Source organism: Falco peregrinus, chromosome 9 (assembly GCF_023634155.1).
Source record: "Falco peregrinus isolate bFalPer1 chromosome 9, bFalPer1.pri, whole genome shotgun sequence".
NCBI lineage: Eukaryota > Metazoa > Chordata > Aves > Falconiformes > Falconidae > Falco > Falco peregrinus.
In genome coordinates, this window is record NC_073729.1 from 3,582,031 (window position 1) to 3,608,770 (window position 26,740).

Below are 26,740 nucleotides of genomic sequence, written 5' to 3' on the forward strand. Positions count from 1 at the left end.
TTTATTTGTGTTCCAAAGATGATCAGATAAGAAAGGAAAAAAAATTGTGACATATAAACAAGTCTTGATACGTTATGTGGAACGGATGCCTGTAGATTCAAAAGTTAAGAGCAAAGTTTATCTTAAAGATTTTAAAGTAAGGCGATAGTTATTATGTGGCTCACTTCAAAGTGCCTTGAAATAAACCCTTTTGACAGAAAACCTTTTCATATGGACTTGGAAACTGTGAGCCTAGAGCCCTGTAGTGTCAGTGTTGGTGTAATATACATAAATTATCTACACTAATATAGTTCAGTGTGACCTGCACAGTATTCTAACCTGTGTCAATGAACAGCTACCAAGCCAATCACTTTCTTCCACTTAATTGTTTATTGACTTTATTAATTACCTATGGTTTAAAAAAATTCAAGATTTATTTCTGAGAGATACAACTGATTTCATTCATCCCAGTTTTTAGAAAGGTTTACTTTGGAGCTGTTAGCCAGTTTATGTCAGCAGTAACTCAAAACAAGGATAGGTCCTATGTAAAGGGAAAATTTAGGAAGCCTGTAAGGCTGGTCTACTACATCCACTGCAGGTCTCTGTTTTTCACTTACTCCATGTCTTGTTTCAGGGAGTTCCTGCAAGTCCTTCCATTTGCTCTTTCATGCCCAAAGCATGTTGTCCCAGGTTCTCCTTCTCTTGACTTGAGGGTTCCTATTTGCTCTTTCACAGCACTGGGACTGTATCTGTGATACAGATCCTTCTCCAAGGCAGTGTCTTCAGTACATTACCAGCTACGGGTTACGTGTGCCTCCATGGTTTGCCTTGACTTATTTTTCCCTTCCTTGTTTCCTTATGCCTATGACAGGACCAAAGTCTGTCCATTCCTTTGCTTCTCTCTCTCTTTTTTCTTTTTTTCTTTATTCACTTTTTCACAAACTCTAGGTGGTTTTTGGCCTCTGCTATCCCTGTCATTATCACCTCTCAGTCTTCAATGTGCCACATATTCTGTGTGTCTCGTTCCCTTCTTCCTCATCCTAGTGGTTTTTCCTTTCTCAGTGAGTTGTATGAAGTGGCTTGTGACACAGACTTACTACACAGAGTTTTCCATGGAAGAGGGTAGCTGCTAGGATGCTGCTTTGCATGGAAGATGAACTTGCATGGAAAATGACCTTGAAGCAACATGCCGAGAACCTCTCATTTCAGTGGGTTAACTGTGGGCAAGGAGCTGTTGTGGACCAAAGAAGAGCATAATAATTGATTTTTATATTATAGACAATGTATTTTCTGCAGAATGAGTGGAAGAAGAATGATTTCCTAACTTGCCTGGGAAGGCCAAGGAATCTGTCACTCATCAAACTGGTCCTGAATTCAGTAGTAGTGCTGCACTGGGAAGCCTGGTGGGATAGGTGGAAAGGAGAGAACAGAGCGATATGCCACCTGGGGGCTCACTGGGAAACAGAAGAGCCTAAGGACTGGAAAAAACAGACAGTGAAGTAAAAATTTGTCAACAGGAAGTAACAATTTGTCAACAGGAAGCTGGGAGGAGGTAGGGGTTTTTGCCAGCTGGAAATATGACATTAGTAGTGATCCTCAGGGAAAACTCAGTGTCCACCTCTGAGTGGGGGAGTATATGGGTTGTTACTGTTCTGTGAAAGAAAAATGGGTGAGAAAGCAGATGAAGCTGCTGCAGGGCACCTGCACTGTTAGTCCCTCTACTGAGCTAGTGTAGGCTAGCAGAAAGGTCACTAGCTTTAATTTTTTTACTCTTCCCAAGAGCAGACATTTTTAAATTGTGTAAAACATGTTGCTTAGCATTATACAATCTACAATCAGATCTGTGGTGGCTGGTTCAAAGAATAGTGTAACTAAAGCTGCATAGTAACCTGTCAAAACTTGCAGATTTATAACAGTGCAATTTCTGGTTTGAGACTTATATATGTTGCAGTGGGCTCTAAATTATGGGACTAACTGATCTGGAATACTTTGGATAGTTTCTGTCTGTCAGGTGAAGAACTTTCAGAGCTATAAAATATGTGGAGACTCAAAGATGTGCTTGCTTACTACAAGCTCGCTTAATTGATATCATCTGAAGTGCTTGGAACACTTTGAGTATTTGTTTTTAATTGCATTTCATTCAAAGCTGTATCAAAGCTTGGGGGGTGGGGGGGGGTGGGTATTACAGACTAGATTGATTTTTGACCTGGATCTATTGAGAAATGGCTGTAGTAGGATGGGAAGCAAATATTTTACAGGGCCAGCACTCATGTGAGCAATTCAGTGAAAAGTCAGAGGAGACATGCTCTAAGATGCTTAAAATTTATTAATCATCATTACTTTTTTTCATAAGGAACAAAAAACAAAACAATATTCCAAAACAAAACAGAAAAAGAAAACATACCACACCCAGACAACCTGACTAAGACTAAGAAGAAATGGGATAACATTAATTCTGAAAGAAATGACCCAATAAATCAGTTTTCCAAAAAAACAAAATAAATAGCAATGGTTCAACTTTTAAAAGCTTCCTAGGAAAGGATTTATATTTATTATTATTAACTTTTGTTTACAAAAATCCTTCATATGCCCCTGTTGGCAAATATATATATATATACTTCTTCTGTAAACAGTTAACCACAAAAAAACAAAAAAATCCATATTTTTCGTACAATTACTATGCTGATGGTGTTATGTAAACAAAGACTAGTGTGCAGCAGCTTCCTATGATAGGATTTCTCTTTTTCTCACAAGAATATATAGGGAAATATGCCTATCATAAATAGTTCAAAATATTGAAGTTTATAGTTTTGAGAAGGTATGGCTTTCTGCAGTCTAAGTTTTCCTTAATGAAAAAAGAAAAATGAAGCAACAGAGAAGTACAGTTTTCTTTGCATTTTTTTTGTTTGTTTTCTGGACTTTAGCTTTTGATTTGTCTCAATGAACTGGAATGAAAATATTATTAAAAAGTTCAGTCTGTGTCAATGGAAATATCAGATATTGTCAAGTGTCTATATTATGCCACACAGGCAACCTTCAAGACAGAAGGGAATATTGTTCTCATAGTAGACTTTGTGCAAGTGTAAATCCAGCTTTCAGTCTTATGGTACAGCACTTCTCAGAAGACAAACTAAAAGAAGATGTCAAAATGACCTTATGTCATTCTGTAAATGACATTTTTTTAAAAAAAAAAAGGTGTAAAAGAAAAGTTATTAAAAACAATGGAAGATATATCAGCAACGAAAAATGAAATAATGTGGACAGACATTGAATTTGCATGCAGAAAATATCCTCTGTTCATCCAAAATCTTAGCTGCTTCTGATACTTTTGTATTTTTTCAAAGTGGTTTGTTTTGGTTTTTTGGGGTGTTTCTTTTTGTTTTTGTTTTTTTTAGTCTTATGTTCCTTGTTTGGCTTCTCTCTAGTTCTAATTTTAGACATTCGGTTGCTCCTGAGAGGTCTTTGCTTGGCTTATTCCCTGTTGGGTGCTATCCTGGGGAATGCAGAAAGCGCTCACACAGCCGCATTGCTCCACATAGGTGTATGAGTGATCAAGGTAAGTTCCGTCACTGCACGTCAGAGTCACTTTTCTTTGGCTGGTCTTGATTTCCTGACAACACGAGCATTTATGTTCCATTGTGTTTGCCTCTGGAGAATATCTGATTGCAAGACCGACAAAAGAGAAAGATTCAGAAATTATGCGAGAAATACCGCTGCCAGTTCCGCCTGTTACTGAGTACAACCAGAAGTTAAGTTCTTGCATATTGGACTATGGCTCAATTGTTGTGAAACACAAGTTGCTCCACATTGTTAAACTGGATGAATCTAGCTCTTCATTAAGGCACAGAAGTAAATTAATTAATCCAGATCATATATTAAATTAGTCCAAAATGAGAGAATAGGGGGAAAAAAATAATCTCACTTTTACATGGGCAAAATCAAAACTTGGGTCTATTCACTATGACAGGCTGTTAAAATATTCTAAGTCTTGAGCTAATTAAGCTAGTACAGCATCGTGTCTGCTAGAAATTCTAATTAGCACAATGGAAACAGCTGATACCTGGGTGGGCATATTAGAAAATCCCTTGTGATTTGCTTTATGTAACTTGTATAAAGAGCAAAATGCAAGAGACTACAGTTATCTTTTACACCACTTACCGTGAGTAAGCATCACAGCTGCCTTCACAGTGTGTCATCTCAACAGGTGCAGATTTACATCCATGATGTTTGATGACAGTAGTAGTATTGTGCTTCGTACAAGCTGAGGTTGTCACAAACCAAGGGAAAATACGTTAAAATATATGTGCAGATAAATAGATATGTATATGATAGACAGTCTGTAGTAGGAAACTGAGATGACTGGCGCTGCAATAGGGAATTAGATCACAGTGCATTTCTCTCTTAATTGCTAAGGGCCAAGTGATGAATCTTGGATGCTTGTGTTATCAAAACAAAAAGGAATTTTTCATTCATTATGCAACTTTGGTGCAGGATGCAGAAATAAGGAGCAGTACTGTGGCAACTGCTCAATGCACATCCACCTCCCAGAACCAGCTTCACTTTCTTCCTTAAAACAGTATTTATTGATGGAAGTTGGAGTCACAGTCCTCTCCCTCCTACATAAAGACTAAAATTTAACAGTAGAGAATGGGAAAGTTCACCAAGGCCCTAAAGTGTGTGCTGGAAATGTTCTGTTCCTTTCTTTTTTTCACTTGCTTTCTTTCTCACCCCAGTGTGAGGCAGAGGTTCCAAACCTGGTCTGTTCACCTCTTCTATCTATACATCTATCTTGAAGGTGGACTAATATACCTAATAGGGTACATATTATCATTACTTACTCTTCAGATTTCTTGGGCACTCTTTACAGCAGCCATCTTCAGATAGCTGGATGTCATCCTTGAGTGGGAAAACAGAAGAAGATAAGTCAGGTTTCATATCTGAATACTAAAGCAGAGACTTCCCTGCTTCCTAAATTTTTCTGGCACCAGAAAGTTTTTTGTATTGACATGGAATCTACTTTCAGGCAAGGCTAAATACTAAGGGCACGTAACTACTTCAATAAGAGTTCTTTAAAAGCTGATATTGAGGGTGACTGGAACTGCTTTGCTGTCATCAGAGTTCAGTAGTAAAATTTCAGAAATAAAGCTTGTAGCACATGTAGGATATTTGGAGTGACCCAAGTCAGAGCAGGTGAAGTATTATGTCAGACAGGGTAACACAATTAATGAAATAACTGACTCCCAGATGTGTGGGGCTGGTTCTAATCTACTCTGAGCTATATTAAGCTAAATGATGTTGTGAAGCAGCTTATTTTCCTCGATAAGTTCTCAATAAGTGAATGTTTAAAAAAGAATTTACAATCTTAATTTAGGAATAAAAATCCCATTGTTTTTCAATAAGACCCTTGCTTCTGGGCCACCTGACACATTTAGGAATCTAAAGCCTTATGTTGTACCCTTTTCTCTAGTCCCCAGTCCTCAATAAATATTGATATATCATCTATTTTAGTTTTTATTTCCTTTTCTGAAATGGAATTTGATGGGACCAGATTCAGAAATGATAAAAGGAGAGCTACATCCCCTGTGATGCTTCTGCTAGGTATTTTCCTTGCACACCGTGATCCTTCTATCACTGGTGTTAGCCACTGCAACCTTTTCAAACATGAGAACTGGTAGAAGAGTACTTACTGGATCACATTCATCAGGGTTAAAGGGAGGACAGCTTTTCTGTGAGATGACCTGAATGAACTGGTCATCATATTTTTCACATGTGTAAATTGTACAGTTATCACCAAGTGGGCTCCAGAATTCTCCAACCTGAAATGAGTTAAAATTAAAGTGAATAAAAAGTCTTCTTACATAAAAATGAAACAAAAACCTCCCACCCTAGTGTCTTATCATTGCTTCCTACTGTAGTCTGATTATTCCAAACAAATTTCTTGAATTTCAGCTTATAGTTACTTGTCATATTATCATACTGCTGTCTTTTTCATTAACCAAGTGAAGAGGCTGTATTTTTATCTGTATATGGACATGCTTTTTGTGTGACTAGGATAAGTATGTGGACTCATTTGGAAAGAATGATTTGTATTTCAGTGGTTTTATCAACAGAATTTATGGATGTGTCCATTCAGATACATGGCAGAATTTCTGCTGGCTTCACTGATTCATACTGTCTTAAAGCTCTCAGCTAACTTGAGACTGGTGGTTTGGAGCAGAAAACTGCCTCCACAGATAAAATTATCCTTTGAGCAAAATGGGTGCTATATTTTCAGAGTTGAAAGCAAATAAGGACCCATTGCTTTCACTTATGTATTTTTCTATGTTGATTTCTGAAAGCCACTGTTCAGTATCACAGTTGCTTCTGGAAGTCTTAGAACTGGAGTTTCATGGCTTGAGGTACTGTTCAAGCTATATGAGACAGTCCATTCCCTGCTTAAATATGCATTTGTCTAACATGAGAAAAGATGCATCAAATAAATGTGATAAAGACAAGGAGAAGAAGCAGTGAAAAGAACAGCAGAGTTCACCAAAAGTGAGCTAAAATGGGGATAGTTACTTTGAGCACGCGTGTAATGTCTCCAATAGTCACTACACAAGCCACTGCCTTGCACGTGCCACAGCACTGTCCAGGTTCCTTTGTGTACTTATAACCCTGTTTTGAAAGAAATAGAGAGGAAATGACATTGAGTCAAGACGCTGACCTTAACTGCTGGATATTTGAGCTGAATTACTGACAGCAAAATAGCACTTACTGCTGGGCAGTGTGTGTCACAGATAACAGGCTTGCACTTGACAGTAGCATGGTGAGGGCTTGAGTAAGGGGATTCAGAACAGATGCATTCTTCACAGGGGCCTGATGGAATGACAGCTCCAGGCTAGTCAGGAAAGAAAGTCATGATTATTCAGTAAAAACAAGTTACTTTGTGTATGTATGTCACAGACAATACAAAGCTGAAATATGTATGGGCTAAACTACCCTTAAATACAATTTTAGTTGTTTTACTTAAGCAGAGTTTCTTTGTTGGTAATATCCATTTTGGAATTAAATTCTATTAATGCAGAAAGGAGAGCAGAAAATGCTTTTGTTTGTATGAAGGGTGTTGATATGCTGACCTCGATTTAAATAATAATGCTTTATCTCAGGCCTTTCTGGAAAATATGGTCCATGATAGGAGTCTCAAAACCAACACATTGTAAACCTATGTGAAGGTGTATTTTTATAGTGAGTTCCTCTGTGTACTTACTGCATAGTAGGTTTCATTGACTACACAGCCATGTCCTGTAAAGGTGGAAGAAAGATGGTGTCATAGACATGGAAGTTTTAAGAAGCAGAATTATGTGAAAAAACTGCTATGTGAAAAAAATTATGCATCTTTCTCTTTTAAGGTTTTTACGTTCATAAACTTAGAAAAACGTAGCTGTGATTAATACATGACAAAGGTGCATAGTACTTACTGCATTCAAAGGTAGGACAGCATTTCCCAGGCTGCATTATTGTGACTGCTTCTTGTCCCTCTAAGCACTGGGGTGTGACCTTAGGGCAGAGGCTAGTGTTGCAGACTATTTAATGTAAGAGAATATAGAAAATAATGAACTCAGAATTTTTACATTGAAGTAATATATTTTTTTTTTTTCATGAACTTAAGAAGTTTTCCCGTGGGGTAAAAATGTGCTGTTTACACAAGCTGGTTTAATGACAAATCCAACATATTTTTAAAGTGAGGGGGCTTTTCCATAATCTTTGTAAAACAAAGCATTGTCTGAGAAGACTAGAGTGGTGATTCATGGAAAGAGATGCTTCCAAAAAAGGATTTAGTACCAGCTGGGAAATGTGATGACTCTCAGAGGTTCGGGAACTTCCTTGAGCAATTTTTAAATGTTCAAGGCTTTCATTAAGTTATTTTTTTTTAATATTGGTCTTTGAAGTGGTAAATGCTTTTAAGAGTTTTTGAATATTTTTCAGGTGGTGGCAGCATTAAAGATTTTCAATGTTAGATTATAGGAGATCTCTAGTTACTTTTCTAGGTCTAACTTTCTAAAATCTTTTCATCTTTAAATTTGTTCTCTTCAGGCATCTAATACATGCCCTGCAAGAAGGTCCTAAAAAGTAGGATAATGGAGCAAAGCATTATGAAATCAATGCAAAGTATTAAAAAAAAGAAAAATTATTGCTGTAATTCCCCCAAATGAATATAGTATATTTCCCATAAGATAAAGAACTAGGGCAGTACTTACAGCATTCAGTCCTGGTACAGCATGGATCATCTGGTATTGGTGTCTGAACGGGCATGTAACCTGGTTCATCACAAAATACTTGCTGTGTTGGAGAACATTTGTGTTTTATACAGTGCACTTTAAGAGTATTTTCCTCACAGACACATTCCTGGCAATCTTTTGACCATTTTTCTCCTGGCTATATAAAAAAGAAAAAAAGGAAGGAAAAAATGATACATAAATTCAAACCAAAATAATTCTGTTTGTTTCTGGTTCACTTATTTATAGATACAGTGATACCTGATTACATCAGCCTTTTCATATTTCTAGTATTTTTAGATTTTACAAGAAACCCTCAAGCTGACACTAATTAGGGGAAGATAATGGAGGCCACTAAAGGTTCTGAGTGTGTTCGCACAGCTATCACTTTATTAGTTGTGTTAGTATAGGGATACAAGAGATCTAAAGGAGACGTGATTGAGCTTTGCATGCATTTTTGAATAAGAAATTATCATATGACATACTCATTTGCACATTAGGTTACAAAGATATTTCTATAATTTGTATGCATCTGAGGAACTAAAATGCAGACTACCAACATTAGCAGCAGGTAAGCTTTGTTATCCATCTGTCCCTTCATATCTTATCACTTACGTGAGCCAAATTTGTGGAAATAAAAGCAGCACATAAGCCAATATTCCACTACTACCATCTATCTCCTTTTTTATTTTTCCGTTATGTGAGGTGATGGTTATTGAAAGAATATCCCGTCACTTACTGTTAAATTTCTTAGGGAGTAATGTGGTTTTGACTGTGGCACTCATACTTATTTTTGAGACTAAAAGGGAATGGACATTTGAGAAAAAAAACTTAAGTCTCCCCCAACCTAAGAAAACTTTGTTTTTGTGAAACATTAAATAATCTCTTGCTTCACTTGTCTGTGCTTGATAAACCACATTGATTGTGATGCTCACCTGTCTGGATACTCCATTTTGATCCATACAAACTGGAAAGAAAAAAAATAATGGAGATTTACACCATGGAAAACTGACACAAAGGAGTAAAACTGTGCTGTTTCAAGTAGAAATACTGAGAAGATAAAACTAACAAGAAAATGAATATGCAGACTAGTTTTGAAATGCAGAATTCTACCATGTTGGTAGGTCTCTCTCATGTAAGGAAGCAAAATTTAAAAAATGTAATTTTGATTATTATTTAGTTTTTAGATGAGGAGACTAGAGGAGCTTAGAGGCTGGTTTGCACATGTAGAAGATGGCAGTAAAACACAGGCCTCCTGACTATCAGTCCTATCTCTATTCCTCAAACTAACTACAGATTACTTACAGCATCCAGGGACACAGATGTTGCTGTCTTGACTTAAGAATTTCTTTCCTTCAGGACAGAAACATCCTTCAGTTACTCCATAGCCAGGAAGCTCAACAACACTACAGAGGGAGGAATGTATGTATTTGAGTGCAATGTTTTTGCAGTAAAGCAGGAGAGAGAGCAGCATGTGTAGAAGGTCACCATGTCAGATACAAGGGAGACAAAAGTATTTACATCTGAAGTGCAACAGGAAGTACATATTCATAGAGATGACTAGTATTTATAAATGTCAAATAAATTCTCTCAATTCACAAGACATTTCATTATTTTCTAAGGAAAATAGGTAAAAAAATAGAAAAAAAATTAAAACAAGCAGTTGTTTTGGGGTGGGGGTTTTTTTGTCCTTCCATACCTTGGGTCACAGGTAGCAGGATTAATGGGCCCACATGGCTTGTATACCAAGTTTGCTGAACAGTTGTATGCTGTTTGGAAAAAGAAGAAAAAAGATCAAAAATTGACAGTAGGTGCATTTTTGCAGAAGTGACTACAGTTGTGCCTTCTTCATTTGTAGTTTCTCTGAGTAAGCACGTCGCTGCATTTTTGTAGGCAGTAGTCGAGTGTTAGATGTGTTTACTGAATAAAACACTAATTGCTACCATTTCTCTCACATATTTTTGATTATGAAATACTTACGGCATGTGTTGTTGGTCTTTCCTCTCCAGTCAATGCAGACACCTCTAGCAGCACACTCAGTAGCATACATCTCCAAACTGGAACACTGCACGGATTTATCCTCTATGCGACATGCATCAAAAACACAGCCTTTGAAAAATGGTTCTGGTGGTATCACGGTGTGACAATCTGCAAAAACCCTGCAGACAGAAGTGAAACCAGATGCCTTTTCTGTTAACCAGTCATTACATAAAATCTGTTCCTGTCAGGCAACGCTTCCCATTTAAAGCCATGTGAATCTGGTTCAGAAAGAAACAAAACTCTAAGAATGGCCAATAATCTGGGATATAGATTCAGGAAAGGAGGGCTTAGGAATTTTGAAGCTCCGTTTTTTTTCTGAACAGGTTAATGGTCATATTGTTTCTGTATGTCTACACAACTTTTCATCAGTCTGACACCAGAAATGTAATGAAAAATGCAACTGCATCAGATTGAGGAAAAAGTGATGATACTAGTAGCTGAGAGACAGATAAATTGCACACACAATAGCTCATAACTTCGTAGGGACTACAGTGAGCACATGTAAGAAGACCTTTATAAGTGATCCAGCTGAAAAAAAGCTTTTGTCAGAGCTCACACAAGTATAGGAAATGTTGGAGGTAATAGCCCTTTGTGCTTTTGTAGTTCCATGTTTTATACAAAATGTACAAAGAACGAAGGACACTTTATGGCTGAGATGTTTCTTTCTGCTCTCTTAACTTGGTTGGTAACCAGGTTCTTTACGGTTTGTGCTGAAGTCCCACTTCAAATTTAGAGTTCAGTCTGTACTTAATGGTGTAACTAAGGGTAATTGAGCATACCCTGGAAGATCGGGAGAGAGAAAGAGAACATGAATCTGTGTGGTTGCAACCCAGGTAGTATGGATTTTAGTGCTTGCTGCATTCCTGATTTTCTGACTTCACCACTCCTTGCTCAGTTATCTTTGGCATGCAAGTCATTAAAGAAAACCATTTTCTTTGGCAAAGGCCTTTTCACTACACATAACCTGTCATTAAGTTGACATTTTCAGCTATAATCACATGCTAGACCTATAGTTAGTTCTAACTCTCCTTGCAAGATACTGAGGCAGTTTTGTCTAGAAAGAGTGACTTTTTTCAGATCTTTTTCTTACTCGCTCCAGATAAGCTTGCAGAGAGATGTTTCACACTGAGGCTTTGGTGAAGGTGTGGTTACAACTGGTGGTGGTACTGGTACTCCATGGCATGACGTGTCGTTACCAACGAACCAGTGATGAGCCATTTGGGGACAGGAAGAAATGATCTCACCACTTGGTAAGCGGCATTCATCTGATTTTTTATTTGTACATGTTCCTGGAAGAGACAAGCTATGTAAGTCTCACATAAGCCACATCAGAGGTGCATAATATGTTTTGTGTTGATAAAACACGTGTAGACCTGATACCCTCGTGAAATGTATAAGGTGCCCTGCTTAATGGGGAGTGCTTTCTTTACAGTTATGTGAACTTTAATTTAGGTTAGGGAAAAACAAATAAATGTAAAACCCCAGCCCCAAAGAAATAAAAACAGGTTGCTGAAATATTGAACATTTGATCCTGAAGTTGAAAAGCAGAACTATTTTAATTTCCATTTTACTGCTGTTTAAAAATTTCTGTCAGTCATGAGACTGCATAGCCAGAACAGGTGAGAATAACCACCTGGGGAAAGAGCCCCACCTCCAATTAATTCATGTCTCTTACCACACTGTCCTTCGGTGTTGTTGCCAAATAAGCTGTACGGGAGTTTCACAGAGAAAATGAGCCCGCTGAAGGTAATGGTCACACCAATCTCTGGTATTTCAACAATCATGTTTATGCCAAGTGTGGAGAAATAAATGCCATCTTTTTTGAAGCCTGGTTTGACAATCTTTCTGTTGAAGTACATCTGAATGCAAGGTTAAAAAAAAAGCACAAGTTCAGAATAAACACTGCTTCTGCCTGACTGTTTTAAATAATGTATTTTCTAATCTACATAATCATGCATAACTCCATATTGTTGTCCGTCACATCCAATGCCTATTGGCATTGCAATAACAGCATATATATGCATTAATATCTCAGCTTGTATTGCTATATTGCTACAGTGTGATAATCTAAGTGGCCTCTTTGTATCATGTTTGTGCAGATTGCGTGCTACTGCACAGCATTCTAAATCCAGGTATTTCCTTTGTACCCCTCATCATTTTGTGCATTGTAAGCATTTTTCATATGACAATGAGTGGTAGATTTCTTAACTACAGAAATATTCCTGCCATTATTATGTAATAATTTTGCTGCAAAATCACACTGTCCCCGTACTACATGTTGCTTGGCATTGGAAGAGTTGTCTGAAAACAAAACAAAGTCAAATGTTCCTGCTGCCCATTTCATGTAGTGGTGATATTTATTAGTTAATCTAAGCTGTTCCATTTGCAGCCTGTATCTTATGTGAGCTAACAAAGGTGGACGTATTTGCCTAATAGCTTTTTGTCAGGAGTTACTCTGCAATTTTCTTCTCATTGAATTGGGATAAAAGTAAGTGTTAAAACTATCAGTTACTGTTTTCTTTCACAGGAAATCCCTGGACTAATTTTTTCAGCATGCCTTTTTTGAATGTAAGGTAAGGAGAACTTGGCACAGCTCTAATAGGGGGTCAGTATATATTGAGACAAAATTCCTCCCACCTCTTGTGTTCTCTAAACAACTACTTAGTTCCCTATATAACAGTGGGACTGACTTTGTTTTCAGTGGCTTGCCAACACCAGTTTAGGCCTATGAAGGTGAAGTGACACCCCCAGTCCCCCTTTTCTTCAGCTGTATCTCTCTTCCTAGCAGGGATTTGGAGGGGGAATCATGTCATGGCTCTGGTGCTTGAAGTTTCCTGTGGAGAGGAAGCAGTTCCTGTCATCTAGCTGATAAGGGATACATACCCATCTTCTCCATGAGAGAAGAATCATACTTGTGATTTGAATTGATATTTCTTCATAATGTGTTTGTTTACGTAATTGAATGGCAGCATGTACTAGTTTTCATGCAACATGAATCAAGCACCAGTGAAAGCACTCCTGTTTTCTCTATCGGCAATATCAGCCTGTTCCCTATTCTGTCATTTTGTACTTAGAAACTGGTGTAATCTTTTTTTTCCCCTCTGCCCTCATGACCTCCATGATATGATATTCTAACAGACTATTTCAAATTAGAGTTGGTAAGGCCTATGGAACTTATTTCTTCTTTGCAAAAATAAAGAAATAAAAAAATGTGTATTTTACCACGTTGGTCATCACACCATTCATGAGTTCACGGGTCAGCACCACTTCTGCAGATTTGTAGAAAATAATAATGGATTTTGGGCAGGAAAGTCCATCTTTTGAATTGCAGTAGTAATTGTCAATGTAAACACGGAAGTTGTCATATTTAGGTACAATCTGTTTCACCAGGACGTAAGTGCAATTTTCAAGGAAAGTATAGTAGATTCCATCAAAAGTAATGTAATGAGGATCACCCCATCCACTGCACACACCTGATAGAGAAAATATTTAGAATATTAACATGAAAATTAACGTAGAAAAAAGAATTGAGGAACTGAAGTGAACATAGGACAATTTGTAAAGCAACCTCAAGAAAACAAAATACCCATATAATCAATACAAAGTTTTTCTTTTTTAAAAAAGTTATTCCTTAATCTACTGGTGCTTACATTGACACTCGTAGTGGTAACAGCAGCCGTTTTCATCAGGTACCAGTATTGCTGGGTATTTGTTTGCACAGGTAATTTCCTTTACGGGTGGACACTGTGTGGGAACTACCTCTATCTTGTTGTCTCCCTTACAGATGATTTCTGTACAGTTGGATAATTTGTATGTTTCTCCAGGCTGCAAAATGAACAAAAATTGCTGTCACAAGAATTTGCAAACAGATATGAACTCTACTCATATTTTTAGTTTAATGATTTATTATTGCCAGTAATGGTAGTGTTGGAAAAAAAAATTAATATGTGTTAGTTCTCTTCAATTTGTGGCACTAATGATTTGTAATGTTGACCAGAGGTACTCATAATTCTGACTGTGACATGGAGGATCAGAAACTGTTGTTTTCCAAATCTGAAGCAAAGACTGAAGTGAAAGTCTTCATGGATAGTACAAGGTTGTAAATATTTTACAAAATGAATTTTTTTTAATGCTAAAAAGGAGGTGGGAAACTTAATTCCAGCTTTATCTTCAGCATGTTTGCGGGGCGGGGTCTTCTGAGGTTTCTGGGGATAGGTCTTAGGTTAAGGGAACTGAGTCCTATATAGTAGCTATATATACTGTAAAATATCAGCACAGACCATCATTATCACAAAAAAAGCCAACAAAAAAAATAATGTGAAGAAGTAAAGATAAGGGGGCAACAGAACAGAAACAGCTACAAGCCTCCACAGTAGCTTAATTTTTTCTGTTTAGTGGAGAAACAAATGCACATGAAAATTTCCCCTGTTATTTCAGTATGAAGGTTTGGTGTTTATGCAATGCTTTGTATCAGAAAATGTTTTACTAGCCCTGAAGTAATTAGAAAATATTGTAGCATGCTTTCTCAGTATAAAAAAAATAAAATATGAAGAAGGAACATAAAATTTTTATGTCATGTATAAAGGCCATCACAAGTAACAGTTATTCTGTCAATCTGCATGTACAAGGTTTAAAGACTAGAAACCATTGCTTTCTGATATCAATCTAACGTTGGTGTTATTTCATCAAACATAACATAGTAACTACATACCCGAAGGGGAGGATAAGAAGATGAAACACAAATATTTCCAGAAGTGGTAGACTGAGGAACTGATGTCGTTAAGGTAGACAGTTCAGGTGAAGTAGTGGTCAGAGGAGTAGTAACATTACATTGTACAGTGTGTCGTTCAACTGTACATGTTGGACTACAGATTGCATAAAATGTACATCCATCACTATCAGTTTTGCTATAAATCAACTCACCTGAAGAAAAAAAAACAAAAAAAAAGAAAACAAAATTTAAAAAAAAATTAAAAATACCACTTAGCCAAAAAAATTACAAGAAAAACCAGTAAACTACAATGAAATCTGAATTAGAGAACAAATTATAAATAATTTCAAAAGAAAGAAAAAAATATTTAGAGTGAAAAAAACAGATAAACTAACCAGGTGAAAATATAGCATCACCAACTTTGCAGAAACAAGGTGTTGATACAGGGGTAACTGAGGTAGGGGAAGTGGTCGTTGAGGTGGAGGTCGTGACTGTGGCGGAAGTCGGGGTGGTGGTGGTTGGTTTGCGGGTGGTGATGGTGGTGGGGCTGGTGGTGGGCAGGGGTGTGCTGGTCACACACTCGTAGTTCGGGGTGCAGCAGTAGACGCGTATCCTGTAGTTGAGGCACAACTTAAATTTGCCGGTCTGGTCTTCGTTCTTGCACACCAGGCCAAAGTGGACGTCGCACTGCACGACCTGCCCGACCTGTTGGATGGCAACCTCGGGGTAGTCCTCTGCCTGGCACTCGATTTCCTTGGGCTGGTGACAGATCTTCTTGCCGGCGGCCCGGATGTGCTCGTAGGTTTCAAAGTCTCCCTGGCTGGGCCCCGGGGAGGGGAAGTCGACGTCGAACCATTCGGTCCAGGAGCACACTTCTTTTTGACAGGTGGTAATGGACGAGGTGGTGGTGGTGGTGGTGGTGGTGGTGGAGCTCACGCCAGTGGAGGATATGGTAGGTGTCGGGGTGGGTCTGGTTGTGGTGGTGGAGGTCTGCTGTGTGGTTTCTGAGGAGGTGGGCCGCGTGGTGGGGGAGGAGGTCGTGGAGGTGGAGGTCGTGACTGTGGCGGAAGTCGGTTTGGTGGTGGTTGGTTTGCGGGTGGTGATGGTGGTGGGGCTGGTGGTGGGCAGGGGTGTGCTGGTCACACACTCGTAGTTCGGGGTGCAGCAGTAGACGCGTATCCTGTAGTTGAGGCACAACTTAAATTTGCCGGTCTGGTCTTCGTTCTTGCACACCAGGCCAAAGTGGACGTCGCACTGCACGACCTGCCCGACCTGTTGGATGGCAACCTCGGGGTAGTCCTCTGCCTGGCACTCGATTTCCTTGGGCTGGTGACAGATCTTCTTGCCGGCGGCCCGGATGTGCTCGTAGGTTTCAAAGTCTCCCTGGCTGGGCCCCGGGGAGGGGAAGTCGACGTCGAACCATTCGGTCCAGGAGCACACTTCTTTTTGACAGGTGGTAATGGACGAGGTGGTGGTGGTGGTGGTGGTGGTGGTGGAGCTCACGCCAGTGGAGGATATGGTAGGTGTCGGGGTGGGTCTGGTTGTGGTGGTGGAGGTCTGCTGTGTGGTTTCTGAGGAGGTGGGCCGCGTGGTGGGGGAGGAGGTCGTGGAGGTGGAGGTCGTGACTGTGGCGGAAGTCGGGGTGGTGGTGGTTGGTTTGCGGGTGGTGATGGTGGTGGGGCTGGTGGTGGGCAGGGGTGTGCTGGTCACACACTCGTAGTTCGGGGTGCAGCAGTAGACGCGTATCCTGTAGTTGAGGCACAACTTAAATTTGCCGGTCTGGTCTTCGTTCTTGCACACCAGGCCAAAGTGGACGTCGCACTGCACGACCTGCCCGACCTGTTGGATGGCAACCTCGGGGTAGTCCTCTGCCTGGCACTCGATTTCCTTGGGCTGGTGACAGATCTTCTTGCCGGCGGCCCGGATGTGCTCGTAGGTTTCAAAGTCTCCCTGGCTGGGCCCCGGGGAGGGGAAGTCGACGTCGAACCATTCGGTCCAGGAGCACACTTCTTTTTGACAGGTGGTAATGGACGAGGTGGTGGTGGTGGAGCTCACGCCAGTGGAGGATATGGTAGGTGTCGGGGTGGGTCTGGTTGTGGTGGTGGAGGTCTGCTGTGTGGTTTCTGAGGAGGTGGGCCGCGTGGTGGGGGAGGAGGTCGTGGAGGTGGAGGTCGTGACTGTGGCGGAAGTCGGGGTGGTGGTGGTTGGTTTGCGGGTGGTGATGGTGGTGGGGCTGGTGGTGGGCAGGGGTGTGCTGGTCACACACTCGTAGTTCGGGGTGCAGCAGTAGACGCGTATCCTGTAGTTGAGGCACAACTTAAATTTGCCGGTCTGGTCTTCGTTCTTGCACACCAGGCCAAAGTGGACGTCGCACTGCACGACCTGCCCGACCTGTTGGATGGCAACCTCGGGGTAGTCCTCTGCCTGGCACTCGATTTCCTTGGGCTGGTGACAGATCTTCTTGCCGGCGGCCCGGATGTGCTCGTAGGTTTCAAAGTCTCCCTGGCTGGGCCCCGGGGAGGGGAAGTCGACGTCGAACCATTCGGTCCAGGAGCACACTTCTTTTTGACAGGTGGTAATGGACGAGGTGGTGGTGGTGGAGCTCACGCCAGTGGAGGATATGGTAGGTGTCGGGGTGGGTCTGGTTGTGGTGGTGGAGGTCTGCTGTGTGGTTTCTGAGGAGGTGGGCCGCGTGGTGGGGGAGGAGGTCGTGGAGGTGGAGGTCGTGACTGTGGCGGAAGTCGGGGTGGTGGTGGTTGGTTTGCGGGTGGTGATGGTGGTGGGGCTGGTGGTGGGCAGGGGTGTGCTGGTCACACACTCGTAGTTCGGGGTGCAGCAGTAGACGCGTATCCTGTAGTTGAGGCACAACTTAAATTTGCCGGTCTGGTCTTCGTTCTTGCACACCAGGCCAAAGTGGACGTCGCACTGCACGACCTGCCCGACCTGTTGGATGGCAACCTCGGGGTAGTCCTCTGCCTGGCACTCGATTTCCTTGGGCTGGTGACAGATCTTCTTGCCGGCGGCCCGGATGTGCTCGTAGGTTTCAAAGTCTCCCTGGCTGGGCCCCGGGGAGGGGAAGTCGACGTCGAACCATTCGGTCCAGGAGCACACTTCTTTTTGACAGGTGGTAATGGACGAGGTGGTGGTGGTGGTGGTGGTGGTGGTGGAGCTCACGCCAGTGGAGGATATGGTAGGTGTCGGGGTGGGTCTGGTTGTGGTGGTGGAGGTCTGCTGTGTGGTTTCTGAGGAGGTGGGCCGCGTGGTGGGGGAGGAGGTCGTGGAGGTGGAGGTCGTGACTGTGGCGGAAGTCGGGGTGGTGGTGGTTGGTTTGCGGGTGGTGATGGTGGTGGGGCTGGTGGTGGGCAGGGGTGTGCTGGTCACACACTCGTAGTTCGGGGTGCAGCAGTAGACGCGTATCCTGTAGTTGAGGCACAACTTAAATTTGCCGGTCTGGTCTTCGTTCTTGCACACCAGGCCAAAGTGGACGTCGCACTGCACGACCTGCCCGACCTGTTGGATGGCAACCTCGGGGTAGTCCTCTGCCTGGCACTCGATTTCCTTGGGCTGGTGACAGATCTTCTTGCCGGCGGCCCGGATGTGCTCGTAGGTTTCAAAGTCTCCCTGGCTGGGCCCCGGGGAGGGGAAGTCGACGTCGAACCATTCGGTCCAGGAGCACACTTCTTTTTGACAGGTGGTAATGGACGAGGTGGTGGTGGTGGAGCTCACGCCAGTGGAGGATATGGTAGGTGTCGGGGTGGGTCTGGTTGTGGTGGTGGAGGTCTGCTGTGTGGTTTCTGAGGAGGTGGGCCGCGTGGTGGGGGAGGAGGTCGTGGAGGTGGAGGTCGTGACTGTGGCGGAAGTCGGTTTGGTGGTGGTTGGTTTGCGGGTGGTGATGGTGGTGGGGCTGGTGGTGGGCAGGGGTGTGCTGGTCACACACTCGTAGTTCGGGGTGCAGCAGTAGACGCGTATCCTGTAGTTGAGGCACAACTTAAATTTGCCGGTCTGGTCTTCGTTCTTGCACACCAGGCCAAAGTGGACGTCGCACTGCACGACCTGCCCGACCTGTTGGATGGCAACCTCGGGGTAGTCCTCTGCCTGGCACTCGATTTCCTTGGGCTGGTGACAGATCTTCTTGCCGGCGGCCCGGATGTGCTCGTAGGTTTCAAAGTCTCCCTGGCTGGGCCCCGGGGAGGGGAAGTCGACGTCGAACCATTCGGTCCAGGAGCACACTTCTTTTTGACAGGTGGTAATGGACGAGGTGGTGGTGGTGGTGGTGGTGGTGGTGGAGCTCACGCCAGTGGAGGATATGGTAGGTGTCGGGGTGGGTCTGGTTGTGGTGGTGGAGGTCTGCTGTGTGGTTTCTGAGGAGGTGGGCCGCGTGGTGGGGGAGGAGGTCGTGGAGGTGGAGGTCGTGACTGTGGCGGAAGTCGGGGTGGTGGTGGTTGGTTTGCGGGTGGTGATGGTGGTGGGGCTGGTGGTGGGCAGGGGTGTGCTGGTCACACACTCGTAGTTCGGGGTGCAGCAGTAGACGCGTATCCTGTAGTTGAGGCACAACTTAAATTTGCCGGTCTGGTCTTCGTTCTTGCACACCAGGCCAAAGTGGACGTCGCACTGCACGACCTGCCCGACCTGTTGGATGGCAACCTCGGGGTAGTCCTCTGCCTGGCACTCGATTTCCTTGGGCTGGTGACAGATCTTCTTGCCGGCGGCCCGGATGTGCTCGTAGGTTTCAAAGTCTCCCTGGCTGGGCCCCGGGGAGGGGAAGTCGACGTCGAACCATTCGGTCCAGGAGCACACTTCTTTTTGACAGGTGGTAATGGACGAGGTGGTGGTGGTGGTGGTGGTGGTGGTGGAGCTCACGCCAGTGGAGGATATGGTAGGTGTCGGGGTGGGTCTGGTTGTGGTGGTGGAGGTCTGCTGTGTGGTTTCTGAGGAGGTGGGCCGCGTGGTGGGGGAGGAGGTCGTGGAGGTGGAGGTCGTGACTGTGGCGGAAGTCGGGGTGGTGGTGGTTGGTTTGCGGGTGGTGATGGTGGTGGGGCTGGTGGTGGGCAGGGGTGTGCTGGTCACACACTCGTAGTTCGGGGTGCAGCAGTAGACGCGTATCCTGTAGTTGAGGCACAACTTAAATTTGCCGGTCTGGTCTTCGTTCTTGCACACCAGGCCAAAGTGGACGTCGCACTGCACGACCTGCCCGACCTGTTGGATGGCAACCTCGGGGTAGTCCTCTGCCTGGCACTCGATTTCCTTGGGCTGGTGACAGATCTTCTTGCCGGCGGCCCGGATGTGCTCGTAGGTTTCAAAGTCTCCCTGGCTGGGCCCCGGGGAGGGGAAGTCGACGTCGAACCATTCGGTCCAGGAGCACACTTCTTTTTGACAGGTGGTAATGGACGAGGTGGTGGTGGTGGAGCTCACGCCAGTGGAGGATATGGTAGGTGTCGGGGTGGGTCTGGTTGTGGTGGTGGAGGTCTGCTGTGTGGTTTCTGAGGAGGTGGGCCGCGTGGTGGGGGAGGAGGTCGTGGAGGTGGAGGTCGTGACTGTGGCGGAAGTCGGTTTGGTGGTGGTTGGTTTGCGGGTGGTGATGGTGGTGGGGCTGGTGGTGGGCAGGGGTGTGCTGGTCACACACTCGTAGTTCGGGGTGCAGCAGTAGACGCGTATCCTGTAGTTGAGGCACAACTTAAATTTGCCGGTCTGGTCTTCGTTCTTGCACACCAGGCCAAAGTGGACGTCGCACTGCACGACCTGCCCGACCTGTTGGATGGCAACCTCGGGGTAGTCCTCTGCCTGGCACTCGATTTCCTTGGGCTGGTGACAGATCTTCTTGCCGGCGGCCCGGATGTGCTCGTAGGTTTCAAAGTCTCCCTGGCTGGGCCCCGGGGAGGGGAAGTCGACGTCGAACCATTCGGTCCAGGAGCACACTTCTTTTTGACAGGTGGTAATGGACGAGGTGGTGGTGGTGGAGCTCACGCCAGTGGAGGATATGGTAGGTGTCGGGGTGGGTCTGGTTGTGGTGGTGGAGGTCTGCTGTGTGGTTTCTGAGGAGGTGGGCCGCGTGGTGGGGGAGGAGGTCGTGGAGGTGGAGGTCGTGACTGTGGCGGAAGTCGGGGTGGTGGTGGTTGGTTTGCGGGTGGTGATGGTGGTGGGGCTGGTGGTGGGCAGGGGTGTGCTGGTCACACACTCGTAGTTCGGGGTGCAGCAGTAGACGCGTATCCTGTAGTTGAGGCACAACTTAAATTTGCCGGTCTGGTCTTCGTTCTTGCACACCAGGCCAAAGTGGACGTCGCACTGCACGACCTGCCCGACCTGTTGGATGGCAACCTCGGGGTAGTCCTCTGCCTGGCACTCGATTTCCTTGGGCTGGTGACAGATCTTCTTGCCGGCGGCCCGGATGTGCTCGTAGGTTTCAAAGTCTCCCTGGCTGGGCCCCGGGGAGGGGAAGTCGACGTCGAACCATTCGGTCCAGGAGCACACTTCTTTTTGACAGGTGGTAATGGACGAGGTGGTGGTGGTGGAGCTCACGCCAGTGGAGGATATGGTAGGTGTCGGGGTGGGTCTGGTTGTGGTGGTGGAGGTCTGCTGTGTGGTTTCTGAGGAGGTGGGCCGCGTGGTGGGGGAGGAGGTCGTGGAGGTGGAGGTCGTGACTGTGGCGGAAGTCGGGGTGGTGGTGGTTGGTTTGCGGGTGGTGATGGTGGTGGGGCTGGTGGTGGGCAGGGGTGTGCTGGTCACACACTCGTAGTTCGGGGTGCAGCAGTAGACGCGTATCCTGTAGTTGAGGCACAACTTAAATTTGCCGGTCTGGTCTTCGTTCTTGCACACCAGGCCAAAGTGGACGTCGCACTGCACGACCTGCCCGACCTGTTGGATGGCAACCTCGGGGTAGTCCTCTGCCTGGCACTCGATTTCCTTGGGCTGGTGACAGATCTTCTTGCCGGCGGCCCGGATGTGCTCGTAGGTTTCAAAGTCTCCCTGGCTGGGCCCCGGGGAGGGGAAGTCGACGTCGAACCATTCGGTCCAGGAGCACACTTCTTTTTGACAGGTGGTAATGGACGAGGTGGTGGTGGTGGTGGTGGTGGTGGTGGAGCTCACGCCAGTGGAGGATATGGTAGGTGTCGGGGTGGGTCTGGTTGTGGTGGTGGAGGTCTGCTGTGTGGTTTCTGAGGAGGTGGGCCGCGTGGTGGGGGAGGAGGTCGTGGAGGTGGAGGTCGTGACTGTGGCGGAAGTCGGGGTGGTGGTGGTTGGTTTGCGGGTGGTGATGGTGGTGGGGCTGGTGGTGGGCAGGGGTGTGCTGGTCACACACTCGTAGTTCGGGGTGCAGCAGTAGACGCGTATCCTGTAGTTGAGGCACAACTTAAATTTGCCGGTCTGGTCTTCGTTCTTGCACACCAGGCCAAAGTGGACGTCGCACTGCACGACCTGCCCGACCTGTTGGATGGCAACCTCGGGGTAGTCCTCTGCCTGGCACTCGATTTCCTTGGGCTGGTGACAGATCTTCTTGCCGGCGGCCCGGATGTGCTCGTAGGTTTCAAAGTCTCCCTGGCTGGGCCCCGGGGAGGGGAAGTCGACGTCGAACCATTCGGTCCAGGAGCACACTTCTTTTTGACAGGTGGTAATGGACGAGGTGGTGGTGGTGGAGCTCACGCCAGTGGAGGATATGGTAGGTGTCGGGGTGGGTCTGGTTGTGGTGGTGGAGGTCTGCTGTGTGGTTTCTGAGGAGGTGGGCCGCGTGGTGGGGGAGGAGGTCGTGGAGGTGGAGGTCGTGACTGTGGCGGAAGTCGGTTTGGTGGTGGTTGGTTTGCGGGTGGTGATGGTGGTGGGGCTGGTGGTGGGCAGGGGTGTGCTGGTCACACACTCGTAGTTCGGGGTGCAGCAGTAGACGCGTATCCTGTAGTTGAGGCACAACTTAAATTTGCCGGTCTGGTCTTCGTTCTTGCACACCAGGCCAAAGTGGACGTCGCACTGCACGACCTGCCCGACCTGTTGGATGGCAACCTCGGGGTAGTCCTCTGCCTGGCACTCGATTTCCTTGGGCTGGTGACAGATCTTCTTGCCGGCGGCCCGGATGTGCTCGTAGGTTTCAAAGTCTCCCTGGCTGGGCCCCGGGGAGGGGAAGTCGACGTCGAACCATTCGGTCCAGGAGCACACTTCTTTTTGACAGGTGGTAATGGACGAGGTGGTGGTGGTGGTGGTGGTGGTGGTGGAGCTCACGCCAGTGGAGGATATGGTAGGTGTCGGGGTGGGTCTGGTTGTGGTGGTGGAGGTCTGCTGTGTGGTTTCTGAGGAGGTGGGCCGCGTGGTGGGGGAGGAGGTCGTGGAGGTGGAGGTCGTGACTGTGGTGGAAGTCGGTTTGGTGGTGGTTGGTTTGCGGGTGGTGATGGTGGTGGGGCTGGTGGTGGGCAGGGGTGTGCTGGTCACACACTCGTAGTTCGGGGTGCAGCAGTAGACGCGTATCCTGTAGTTGAGGCACAACTTAAATTTGCCGGTCTGGTCTTCGTTCTTGCACACCAGGCCAAAGTGGACGTCGCACTGCACGACCTGCCCGACCTGTTGGATGGCAACCTCGGGGTAGTCCTCTGCCTGGCACTCGATTTCCTTGGGCTGGTGACAGATCTTCTTGCCGGCGGCCCGGATGTGCTCGTAGGTTTCAAAGTCTCCCTGGCTGGGCCCCGGGGAGGGGAAGTCGACGTCGAACCATTCGGTCCAGGAGCACACTTCTTTTTGACAGGTGGTAATGGACGAGGTGGTGGTGGTGGTGGTGGTGGTGGTGGAGCTCACGCCAGTGGAGGATATGGTAGGTGTCGGGGTGGGTCTGGTTGTGGTGGTGGAGGTCTGCTGTGTGGTTTCTGAGGAGGTGGGCCGCGTGGTGGGGGAGGAGGTCGTGGAGGTGGAGGTCGTGACTATGGCGGAAGTCGGGGTGGTGGTGGTTGGTTTGCGGGTGGTGATGGTGGTGGGGCTGGTGGTGGGCAGGGGTGTGCTGGTCACACACTCGTAGTTCGGGGTGCAGCAGTAGACGCGTATCCTGTAGTTGAGGCACAACTTAAATTTGCCGGTCTGGTCTTCGTTCTTGCACACCAGGCCAAAGTGGATGTCGCACTGCACGACCTGCCCGACCTGTTGGATGGCAACCTCGGGGTAGTCCTCTGCCTGGCACTCGATTTCCTTGGGCTGGTGACAGATCTTCTTGCCGGCGGCCCGGATGTGCTCGTAGGTTTCAAAGTCTCCCTGGCTGGGCCCCGGGGAGGGGAAGTCGACGTCGAACCATTCGGTCCAGGAGCACACTTCTTTTTGACAGGTGGTAATGGACGAGGTGGTGGTGGTGGAGCTCACGCCAGTGGAGGATATGGTAGGTGTCGGGGTGGGTCTGGTTGTGGTGGTGGAGGTCTGCTGTGTGGTTTCTGAGGAGGTGGGCCGCGTGGTGGGGGAGGAGGTCGTGGAGGTGGAGGTCGTGACTGTGGCGGAAGTCGGGGTGGTGGTGGTTGGTTTGCGGGTGGTGATGGTGGTGGGGCTGGTGGTGGGCAGGGGTGTGCTGGTCACACACTCGTAGTTCGGGGTGCAGCAGTAGACGCGTATCCTGTAGTTGAGGCACAACTTAAATTTGCCGGTCTGGTCTTCGTTCTTGCACACCAGGCCAAAGTGGACGTCGCACTGCACGACCTGCCCGACCTGTTGGATGGCAACCTCGGGGTAGTCCTCTGCCTGGCACTCGATTTCCTTGGGCTGGTGACAGATCTTCTTGCCGGCGGCCCGGATGTGCTCGTAGGTTTCAAAGTCTCCCTGGCTGGGCCCCGGGGAGGGGAAGTCGACGTCGAACCATTCGGTCCAGGAGCACACTTCTTTTTGACAGGTGGTAATGGACGAGGTGGTGGTGGTGGTGGTGGTGGAGCTCACGCCAGTGGAGGATATGGTAGGTGTCGGGGTGGGTCTGGTTGTGGTGGTGGAGGTCTGCTGTGTGGTTTCTGAGGAGGTGGGCCGCGTGGTGGGGGAGGAGGTCGTGGAGGTGGAGGTCGTGACTGTGGCGGAAGTCGGTTTGGTGGTGGTTGGTTTGCGGGTGGTGATGGTGGTGGGGCTGGTGGTGGGCAGGGGTGTGCTGGTCACACACTCGTAGTTCGGGGTGCAGCAGTAGACGCGTATCCTGTAGTTGAGGCACAACTTAAATTTGCCGGTCTGGTCTTCGTTCTTGCACACCAGGCCAAAGTGGACGTCGCACTGCACGACCTGCCCGACCTGTTGGATGGCAACCTCGGGGTAGTCCTCTGCCTGGCACTCGATTTCCTTGGGCTGGTGACAGATCTTCTTGCCGGCGGCCCGGATGTGCTCGTAGGTTTCAAAGTCTCCCTGGCTGGGCCCCGGGGAGGGGAAGTCGACGTCGAACCATTCGGTCCAGGAGCACACTTCTTTTTGACAGGTGGTAATGGACGAGGTGGTGGTGGTGGTGGTGGTGGTGGTGGAGCTCACGCCAGTGGAGGATATGGTAGGTGTCGGGGTGGGTCTGGTTGTGGTGGTGGAGGTCTGCTGTGTGGTTTCTGAGGAGGTGGGCCGCGTGGTGGGGGAGGAGGTCGTGGAGGTGGAGGTCGTGACTATGGCGGAAGTCGGGGTGGTGGTGGTTGGTTTGCGGGTGGTGATGGTGGTGGGGCTGGTGGTGGGCAGGGGTGTGCTGGTCACACACTCGTAGTTCGGGGTGCAGCAGTAGACGCGTATCCTGTAGTTGAGGCACAACTTAAATTTGCCGGTCTGGTCTTCGTTCTTGCACACCAGGCCAAAGTGGATGTCGCACTGCACGACCTGCCCGACCTGTTGGATGGCAACCTCGGGGTAGTCCTCTGCCTGGCACTCGATTTCCTTGGGCTGGTGACAGATCTTCTTGCCGGCGGCCCGGATGTGCTCGTAGGTTTCAAAGTCTCCCTGGCTGGGCCCCGGGGAGGGGAAGTCGACGTCGAACCATTCGGTCCAGGAGCACACTTCTTTTTGACAGGTGGTAATGGACGAGGTGGTGGTGGTGGAGCTCACGCCAGTGGAGGATATGGTAGGTGTCGGGGTGGGTCTGGTTGTGGTGGTGGAGGTCTGCTGTGTGGTTTCTGAGGAGGTGGGCCGCGTGGTGGGGGAGGAGGTCGTGGAGGTGGAGGTCGTGACTGTGGCGGAAGTCGGGGTGGTGGTGGTTGGTTTGCGGGTGGTGATGGTGGTGGGGCTGGTGGTGGGCAGGGGTGTGCTGGTCACACACTCGTAGTTCGGGGTGCAGCAGTAGACGCGTATCCTGTAGTTGAGGCACAACTTAAATTTGCCGGTCTGGTCTTCGTTCTTGCACACCAGGCCAAAGTGGACGTCGCACTGCACGACCTGCCCGACCTGTTGGATGGCAACCTCGGGGTAGTCCTCTGCCTGGCACTCGATTTCCTTGGGCTGGTGACAGATCTTCTTGCCGGCGGCCCGGATGTGCTCGTAGGTTTCAAAGTCTCCCTGGCTGGGCCCCGGGGAGGGGAAGTCGACGTCGAACCATTCGGTCCAGGAGCACACTTCTTTTTGACAGGTGGTAATGGACGAGGTGGTGGTGGTGGAGCTCACGCCAGTGGAGGATATGGTAGGTGTCGGGGTGGGTCTGGTTGTGGTGGTGGAGGTCTGCTGTGTGGTTTCTGAGGAGGTGGGCCGCGTGGTGGGGGAGGAGGTCGTGGAGGTGTAGGTCGTGACTGTGGCGGAAGTCGGTTTGGTGGTGGTTGGTTTGCGGGTGGTGATGGTGGTGGGGCTGGTGGTGGGCAGGGGTGTGCTG

The 26,740-nt window shown here is 47.0% G+C and overlaps 1 protein-coding gene across 1 annotated transcript in view; it reads right to left on the minus strand.

Moving 5' to 3' along the window:
- Positions 1-2,354: 2,354 nt before the first annotated feature.
- Positions 2,355-26,740, minus strand: part of LOC101923403 (mucin-5AC) — a 49,815-nt gene continuing 25,429 nt past the window's right edge. The window contains exons 32-64 of the mRNA XM_055814171.1: positions 25,077-26,660; positions 24,516-24,989; positions 23,964-24,428; positions 23,397-23,876; positions 21,159-23,309; positions 20,607-21,071; positions 20,055-20,519; positions 19,449-19,967; positions 18,921-19,400; positions 18,369-18,833; positions 17,802-18,281; positions 17,250-17,714; positions 16,698-17,162; positions 16,131-16,610; positions 15,564-16,043; positions 14,986-15,197; positions 13,925-14,099; positions 13,497-13,747; positions 11,950-12,133; positions 11,365-11,563; positions 10,215-10,393; positions 9,934-10,003; positions 9,540-9,640; positions 9,170-9,201; positions 8,217-8,394; positions 7,437-7,541; positions 7,226-7,260; positions 6,734-6,856; positions 6,538-6,633; positions 5,667-5,795; positions 4,818-4,875; positions 4,138-4,240; positions 2,355-3,638 (exon numbers count right to left, since the gene is read on the minus strand). Of these exons, the coding sequence (XP_055670146.1) occupies positions 3,413-3,638; positions 4,138-4,240; positions 4,818-4,875; positions 5,667-5,795; positions 6,538-6,633; positions 6,734-6,856; positions 7,226-7,260; positions 7,437-7,541; positions 8,217-8,394; positions 9,170-9,201; positions 9,540-9,640; positions 9,934-10,003; positions 10,215-10,393; positions 11,365-11,563; positions 11,950-12,133; positions 13,497-13,747; positions 13,925-14,099; positions 14,986-15,197; positions 15,564-16,043; positions 16,131-16,610; positions 16,698-17,162; positions 17,250-17,714; positions 17,802-18,281; positions 18,369-18,833; positions 18,921-19,400; positions 19,449-19,967; positions 20,055-20,519; positions 20,607-21,071; positions 21,159-23,309; positions 23,397-23,876; positions 23,964-24,428; positions 24,516-24,989; positions 25,077-26,660 (12,374 nt within the window). The 3' untranslated portion in view covers positions 2,355-3,412. The remainder of the gene's footprint in view (positions 3,639-4,137; positions 4,241-4,817; positions 4,876-5,666; positions 5,796-6,537; positions 6,634-6,733; positions 6,857-7,225; positions 7,261-7,436; positions 7,542-8,216; positions 8,395-9,169; positions 9,202-9,539; positions 9,641-9,933; positions 10,004-10,214; positions 10,394-11,364; positions 11,564-11,949; positions 12,134-13,496; positions 13,748-13,924; positions 14,100-14,985; positions 15,198-15,563; positions 16,044-16,130; positions 16,611-16,697; positions 17,163-17,249; positions 17,715-17,801; positions 18,282-18,368; positions 18,834-18,920; positions 19,401-19,448; positions 19,968-20,054; positions 20,520-20,606; positions 21,072-21,158; positions 23,310-23,396; positions 23,877-23,963; positions 24,429-24,515; positions 24,990-25,076; positions 26,661-26,740) is intronic.